This window comes from Arachis ipaensis, chromosome B05 (genome assembly GCF_000816755.2).
Source record: "Arachis ipaensis cultivar K30076 chromosome B05, Araip1.1, whole genome shotgun sequence".
Lineage (NCBI taxonomy): Eukaryota > Viridiplantae > Streptophyta > Magnoliopsida > Fabales > Fabaceae > Arachis > Arachis ipaensis.
Window position 1 is genome coordinate 149,356,252 of NC_029789.2, and position 8,501 is coordinate 149,364,752.

The 8,501-nt window shown below is 34.2% G+C and overlaps 2 protein-coding genes across 3 annotated transcripts; one reads left to right on the forward strand and one right to left on the reverse strand.

Annotated features, from left to right (window-relative positions):
• On the forward strand, window positions 2,108-5,142 carry LOC107645021 (auxin response factor 18). 2 transcript variants are annotated; one of them, XM_016349019.2, is made up of 4 exons: window positions 2,108-2,256; window positions 2,401-2,968; window positions 3,052-3,485; window positions 3,970-5,142. In XM_016349019.2, the coding sequence occupies exons 2-4, from the start codon at window positions 2,428-2,430 to the stop codon at window positions 4,744-4,746; spliced, it is 1,752 nt and encodes a 583-aa protein (XP_016204505.1). In that variant the 5' UTR covers window positions 2,108-2,256; window positions 2,401-2,427; the 3' UTR covers window positions 4,747-5,142. The 2 variants fall into 2 exon arrangements, with proteins under 2 accessions (XP_016204505.1, XP_020959061.1); XM_021103402.1 differs by lacking the exon at window positions 2,108-2,256 and having other exon boundaries at window positions 2,300-2,968.
• LOC107645023 lies at window positions 6,013-7,423 on the reverse strand. The gene is made up of 3 exons (XM_016349023.2): window positions 7,226-7,423; window positions 6,698-7,082; window positions 6,013-6,584 (listed from the first exon to the last, which is right to left on the reverse strand). The coding sequence occupies exons 1-3, from the start codon at window positions 7,356-7,358 to the stop codon at window positions 6,293-6,295; spliced, it is 810 nt and encodes a 269-aa protein (XP_016204509.1). The 5' UTR covers window positions 7,359-7,423; the 3' UTR covers window positions 6,013-6,292.

Below are 8,501 nucleotides of genomic sequence, written 5' to 3' on the forward strand. Positions count from 1 at the left end.
ATTTTATTAAAAGTTTGTATTAAAAAAATTATTTTTTTTATATGTTTAGTATATTAAATCCATTAAAAGCTTAAAAAATTAATATTATATTCTTAAACATTTTAGCTAAACCTTATAATAATTAGCAGCAATTTGAGATAATATTACCTATTCGGCCACTGACAATTACCTCGAAAGGACAACGACGCCTCCAATAAAAAAAACACTCAATTCAGCTTCTGATCTTTTTTTTTTTTGGGACTGATTAGTTCCTGTGTAAAAAAAAAGACAACATTGACTTTTTTTTGGCATAGGAACCTCGTTGTCCCTTCGAGATAATTATCAAAGATCGGATTAGATTTTTTTTGTCAAAAACCTCGTTATTTTTCGAAATAATTGTCAGGAACTATTCTAAATTTTTCTCTTTAATTTCCAGTATAATGCTATATTTAGCATTAAGTAGCTTGTTCATCAAAAATCCCTTTCAATATATTTAAAAAAAAAAAAGAAAATCCCTTTCAATAGAATTAGTATCCAAGCCTTATCAAGTATAACTTGTTACTAGGAGTAGGAACTAATCTTTGTTTGTAGACCTAAAAAAATGGTCAAAGGTTATCAATAGAAAGTGTGAAAATGCAACAGCTGGAGGCACCATTTTTCACCGAAGTGTTAGGGAAAGTCCACAGCATCAAGTTGACTTGACTACCTATTGTTTTGTATTTATCAAAATTCAAAAATCAAAATAGACTAACAGTTTTGGCTCCACGATCGCCTTGATTTCAGTGCATAACATCATCAACCCTTAGCATTGTAATATTAACTCTAATAATATTAAATGTAAGCACACACATTCTTGGATGGTTCTGTTCTCTGAATTAGCTAGCTAGGTTAATTAAGACTAATAATCTAGTTTTATTGTGTATAACTATAACCACGTGTTGTTGCTTCCCTTTTGTTTGACCCCATAACACTTATTATTATTATTATTATTATATACATTGAAAGTTTCCTTTTTCTACTTTTAATTTGATCTATTTTTATTAACTAATAATAAGCATTGAAAAGCTCATTTCATTAATATATAGTTTGGTTGCTCTGTGTGTAGCATTAAATCGCAACAACTATCAACATTAGGAACTTCAAATCTTCGTATTTTTAATTGCATGTATAGTTTTCCTTTTCGGTGTGAGCATGTGGTTCCTTTATTGCAATATTGTTCAAACTTTTAGTTGCTTAATTAATCACCTGCTCTTGTTTCTTATTATATTAAAGGTAATATATCTTTGTTTCTTTTAAAATAAAATAAATAAATGAAACTGTATAGTTGTGATATTGTGATATTTCACATGGCACTAAATCTGTTACTAAGAACCAAATTTCAACTGAATAAAAAACACCAACCATACATATATTATATAGATAATGACACTAATAATTATAAACATTTTAAAATAAATACAAAATAAAAGAAAAAGATAAAGAAAAAAGTGAAAACTCAGGTGAAGTCGACTTCACGTGAAGTTGATACCTGAAGTCGTCGGTTGAAAATTTAGTCAAATCAGTCAAATCATCTAACGGCTCTCATGTATCAAGTTCATGTGAAGTCGACTTCACCTGAGTTTCCGCGGATAAAAAAATGACTTGTTTTAAAGACTACAAAATTTAGATATGGAAGTAGAATGAGTGTTATACCTTGACGTGGTAATTTTTGGTGTTTTTTAAAACTATAGGAGGTACACAGACTCTTCGATTTGTGTTGAGAAAAGTAAAAGATTTTGGAGTACACAAATCGCAACACAAATCGGGTACAGAAATCGGACGGTCCGATTTGTGTACCTAAAAATCGGACGGTCTAATTTTTGTACCTCTTAAAAATTAGACGGTCCTATTTGTACTTCGTACATTAAATCATCCCACATTTTAGAAAAAGATTACGGTAGATCACAATTTAAAAAAATATCATTGTTAATCCAATATTAAAAATAAAATAAAAAAGTGTGTTTTGAGTTGTGTACTTACGTCACATGATGTTGTAAACTAGCAATGTTTTCATGTATGTTGTGTTGTGTCAAAAGTGTCTGCTTCATTTTCTCGTCGGCAGCATAAATAGTATTGAAACCTTAGACGCGTGATTTACACAACAACTACTCTCTTTCTCTCTCTCTCACTCACTGAAACTCTTCTCACACCATCACACACTTTTTCTCTTCTTCTCTTCTTCACACTATTTATTATTATTCATCATAATCTCCTTGCTTCACTTTAATGACATAATTGGTAAGTAGTCTGTAACCATGTTCATTTTCTGTTATTGTCTCTTTCTTTTTGTGTTGTTTGTTTGTTTGTTTTCTATTTTTCTCATATTTGTTGAATAATATATATTCTCTGTTGTTGTGTGTTTGATCTTTCTGCTTCTTCCAGCTGAATTATCAATTTGATAGAGTTGAGATGTTTGGGGAGTCATCAGGAAAGTGGTTGGATTCTGAATTATGGCATGCTTGTGCTGGTTCCATGGTTCAAATGCCACCTCTGAACTCAAAAGTTTTGTACTTTCCACAAGGGCATGCAGAGCATGCTCATGGAGGAAAAGTGGATTTCAGAACGAGAATCCCTTCTTTCATTCCATGCTGGCTCTCTGGAATCAAATACATGGCAGATTCTGATACTGATGAGGTCTTTGTCAAGTTGTTTTTGACACCTCTCACTCAAGAAAACACCAATGCATTGTTAATGGATTTGGAGGATGGTGGTGATGATTGTGGTAACAACAATGGAGGAGTTGTTGAGGGGGGTCATCAAGAGAAACCTGCTTCATTTGCAAAGACACTGACACAATCTGATGCCAACAATGGTGGAGGGTTCTCAGTGCCTCGTTACTGTGCTGAAACCATATTCCCAAGGCTGGATTATTCTGCTGATCCTCCTGTTCAGAACATTGTTGCCAAAGATGTTCATGGAAATTGCTGGAAGTTTAGGCACATCTATAGAGGTGTTAATACTATATATATATATATAGGTTTTCATGGTTCAAGTGAATTTGAATTTTGTTCTAACTCTCTTGATTCTCAACAGGAACTCCTCGCAGGCACCTATTGACCACTGGATGGAGCAATTTTGTGAGCCAGAAGAAGCTTGTAGCTGGTGATTCCATTGTGTTCTTGAGAGCTAAGGATGGTGATCTGTGTGTTGGGATAAGGAGGGCCAAGAAGGTGGCAGTTGGAGGCGGCGAGGTGTCGGTGTCATCGGTGGTTGAAGCTGTGAGTTTTGGTGTTAATGGAAGGCCATTTGAGGTTGTGTACTATCCAAGAGGAAGCTCACCTGAGTTTTGTGTTAAGGCCTCAGTTGTGAGAGATGCAATGAAAGTGAGGTGGTGTTCTGGGATGAGGTTCAAGATGCCCTTTGAGACTGAGGATTCTTCTAGAATCAGTTGGTTCATGGGAACCATTTCTTCTGTTCAGCTTCTTGATCCCATTCATTGGCCTAATTCTCCATGGCGTCTTCTGCAGGTACATCTTTTAATTGCTATTGTCAAATTTCCTAATGAACCTAGATTTGTTTCTTGGGTTAATTTCTTTACTGCATGATGGTGAAAGATCATTCGACTATATCATTTATGATTTATGAATCATGTTTGTTTTACTATGAATACTGTTTAAAAGTATCAAATGCACTGTTAAACTAACCAATGTAGTTAGCATAATAGTCAATGCGCATGATATGAGGTACCAAATCATTTCATGTTTGTCTGTTAAGTTCTGTCTCTGACAAATTCTCCTTGCCAAGTACCAAAGTTTTCTTGAATGAGTCAGTTGGATGTGACAACACAAAACATTGATTGCAATCTGTGAAAATGTACCTCTCATGATTGAACCTGTAGAGACACAGGTGGCTACTCTTGATTGGACTTTACATATGCAAGTCAATGGAACCTTTAATATGCATACTACTGTTTCAACCATCTTTATTTTTATTGCTCTAAATTTGTTTCAGGTGGTGTGGGATGAACCAGAATTACTACAGCATGTGAAGTGTGTAAATCCTTGGTTGGTTGAATTAGTCTCAGACATTCCCACCTACCATCTTTCTCCATTCTCTCCAACTAGAAAGAAACCAAGGTTTCTTCACAATCAAGATTTTCACCTCATCAATAACCAACTTCCAATAATGCCAGGATTTCCCAGCAATTATAGTTACAGTAATGATAATCATCTTGTTATGAATCATTCTTCTAAGTCCTTATTGATGAACATTCAAGAGAATAACAGTATTGCAGGCATACAGGGAGCCAGGCATGCTCAACTTCTTGATCTGTCTCCATCTGATTATCCTTTCTTCAACAATCTTCCATCACAATCACAATCACACAATATGAATCTTATTAGTCCCCCTTATTGTGGGACCTATAAGAACAGCAATGCTGATATATCTTGCTTGTTAAGTGTTGGAAATTCTAGCCATAATTTAAAGGAAGAACACAATGAAGAAGTGAAATCATCATCACCACCATCCCATATCTTCTTGTTTGGACAACTGATTCACACTGAACAGCATTGTTCAAACGGTGGCAGTTCTAGCTCAAATGGGAACAATTCATCTGATGAAGGGACTTTGCTGAAGATGAAATCAAATAATGCTTCTGAATTGCATCTAAATAGTAGTCCAGTAGAGAAGAACCCTTCTTCTAATGGAGGGTCTCCCTGGTACAAAGATCAGCACAAATCTGGTCTTGGAACAGAAAATGTTAATCTACTTTGCTTGGCTCTATAGCAAGCCAAAGTGTTTCAGTTGCTGTGCTTCAGTGAGTTCTTGAAGAAGAAGAAGACACATCAAAGAGCCTAATTAACTATTCTTTTCAGTTTCAGCTGTAGCATTAGGATTTCCTTTGTTGATAGGTGCAGATTTTCATTTGGCATAGTTTTTCCTAGGTGCAAGTTAACAAAAATATTTCTCACTCATAAAATAAAACTACTACTATAATATTATTTAGTGATAACAACTTTGATGAACTAGAGTGCTAATATTTTCGTTAACTTGCATTGCACCTGACTGAAGTTTTCTGTTTTTCTGCTATATTTTCTTTATTAAGAGATTGTGGGGAATACATCACTCCTTATGTACTTTTTCTGAAGGAAAATGTTATATAATGTTTTAGATTATTTGTGACTATTGTGAATAGTATATTGAATAAGCAATTAAGCAAATTAGATTACAATCAAATAAAGCTCCAACATATGCAATAAAGTTGGCATTAATCACTTAAAAGTAAAATATTTAGTGATTTTCAATGCAAGAAATGGCAGGATGAGATTCCCGTGCAGTCCAATTTTGTAGTTACTTTAAGGAACATTCAACTAATTAGCAACTAATGTCCCTTTGTAGAACAAAGAACTTCCTTTTTTGGCTCCTTCTTCCTTGGAACTTCATTGAGGGTATGGCCCACATTTTGTTTGTCACACCAACATACAATATACAAAGTTTAGTAGGGAAAACCATTAACCAAGACAAGGATCTCAATTTAAAAAAATAAATATTACAGCAGAGACTAAGATAAATAACTGAATCCTATGAAGGTAATGGTTGATAATCACTAGGATGAAGTCATCAACTATAAGCATCCAATGGAGTTCTTAAGGATTTAGTACTATCTACCCCACTGTTGGAAGACAAACCATGTGCCTTGCCTTGAAGAGTAGTATCTATTTTCAGAAGATACCAAATATTGAACAACTAATATTTAACCCCTTGTCCCACAAGAGGTAATGGTGTTGAATACCAAGTACAAAATGTGTCAGCACCAAATTTGTTTAACTTTTAAGCATAGTTCTTGTTAAATATGCTTTGATGGATTGATAAATGCTCTAAAAGGTATTTAAAATGGTAAAACATTTTTTCTTTTCTTGCTTAATTAATTCTTTTGTACCGTTGACAATTTAAAGAAAAAATAGAAGAGGTCACCTCGTTCCAAAGTCAAAGCATGCTGTATGCAAGTATTCACAAAGGTACACAATAATATATATCTGATTTTTCAGGAACTATTTTGAATATTAACTATTATTACTTATTAATATGATTTGATTTTAAAATGATCTTCATGAAAGAAAAGCTGGCCTAAGGCCAGTCATTCCAATAGAGATTTGTATCTACATGCACTTAGGTACAAAAGAATGGAAATAAGTAACTATAAAATGTGTGCAATCTACAATGCTGCAACTGATTTTGCATATAAATCCTTGCCTTTGCATATTTACATTCCAATATCTCCTGCTAAAATAATATGCAATGGAATAAATATGATTCCTCCAAGATAATGTAATTAATCAGAAGCAGCTGAGTTGTTGAGAAGCTTCATCATGAAGTTGAAGGTGATATCAGGAGAGGACCTTGGCTGAGGCCACTTTGCTCCTTTTGGAACTTTGACACATTTATAGCCTTGGCCTTTATATAACTTTGTGGCCATAGAATTGTTCAAATCACAGTGCAATGCAATTGCACGGCACCCCCAACTTCTGGCCATTGATTCTGCCTTTCCAATCAATTTCTTAGCTATTCCTTTCCCTCTGAAGTTCTCCCTTACTGCCACATTTGATATATATGCAATTCCAGTCCTTCAGAAAACATAAAACACAACAATATTTTTCTGTCATGAAGAGAACATGTATGTACAGAGCTATTCTAAGAAACTATAAGAGAAGAAAGTTATATATAGTCTTGCAATAACCTTCTCCGGCGGCGCGGCCCCTTTCGTGGTAGATAGTCTGCGAAATTGTCTAGTGTTAATATACCTGCAACATATCCCTTGTTGAGGATGCTTGGAAATGAAGAAAGAGTTTGATGATGTGAGCTGCCACTACCAATATCAGCAACCAAACAGATTCTTTTGCAAGCTCTTGGCCTAGACAAGGCCGTTAACATGGCTGCTAACATGGCCAGCAGCAATCTATCAATCCTCAGCAGAAAATCCAAAGGGAAGGAATATTCAGGGAAGAAGCAGCTGCAATGAGTCTCTGCCACTTCCCAATAGTCCACCAACCTCGCCTCCCGGATTCTAACTTGAGAACACAATGCTGGGAACAGATCAACAACTTCACTTGCCCTGCATAATCCTTCATATCCAAACTTACACCTACTTAGTTTTAACTTTTTGAATAAATTACAAATGCTAAACTTCAATCCAGTCAGTCAAGGATTTGATATGGAAATGCTAAAACTCAACAAGTATTAACTATGCAATCAATGTTCTACATACCTGATTTGGAGGGAGAAAAAGGTGAAACATGATGAGATGGAAAAGAAGTTGGTTTCTTGAGACTGAATTGCTGGATTTTGAAGCTGTTTATGGCAGTTGAGGTGACTGAGATTCCCAATAGAGGAGTAAGCATTCTCTTTGTCCAACTCCTTAGATTGTATTGTCACTCAAAATATCACAATATTATTATTTTATTATAATTATTGTTATTGCTTTTTGCTTACTATGACAAGGGCATGAGAGGGTGAGAATTTGAGTTGGCTATGGCTAACGACAACATAGCCAAACCGAATAGAAGGATTAAGGTACATACATTATACAAGGTAAACTTATTACTTGACCAAAAAAACTACCAACTCTGATCTATATTAAAAAGGAAAGTAGGGTAAAATATTCTTTTGTTTCTCACCAAATAGGCAATCTCACACTAATAAGGCATTAAAATAAAGTATAATGTCATATGTAGTATGTACACTCACTTATAACACTCATAATGTATAAACAAAAAATTGGTAACTTAACAAAATGGGGTAATTTATGAAAAATTATATAATATTAATTACTTTATTTAATACAGTGAGAAGAAATAATCATAATTCTGAAAAATAAAAAGAAAAAAAAAACTTTTTTAATTGTTGACAGTACCATGTAGCTAATTTGAATACGATTGATTGATAGGATTTGTATGGTTTCAGCTAAATTAAGTAATTTTATCACTTGATTTGCTACTTAATACTTTAGTGATGATAGTAAATTTTGATTATATGGTGTTTGTTTTGCTTGGAATTTTATACCCTTTTAGCAATCTATTACAACAACAATGAGTAAAGTTATTTGCCCATTTATGTTGTTGTGTCTTGGTCATGCAAGGAGAATCAGCAGCTAGAAGCTTCAGCTTCACTAGAAAAGTGGATCAAATGAAAGAGGAAGATTAAAGATAGTTTGGTTACTGAAGAAGACTTTGGCACAAACCATTAGGGGCAAAAGAAACTGATCTAAATGGACCTTATGATAATTGGTTTTTGTTGCAGTAGAATGGCATCTTCAGGGTGAGGTTTGGTTGTCATCTTTTTAGTTGAAATGCCTCTTGGTTTGAGTTTCCACCCCACTTTTAAAGGGAGTAGTTTGATGGTATAAAAAGGCAAGGATATAGTGTTTTATTATAATCCTCAAGATCCAGTTGGTCATATTGTCAAGCCTTTACCTCCCTCATATCTCTATTTAGAAGCAATAAATTTTGTTTGAGAAAACCAAGTAGACAGTATATAAACAGAGC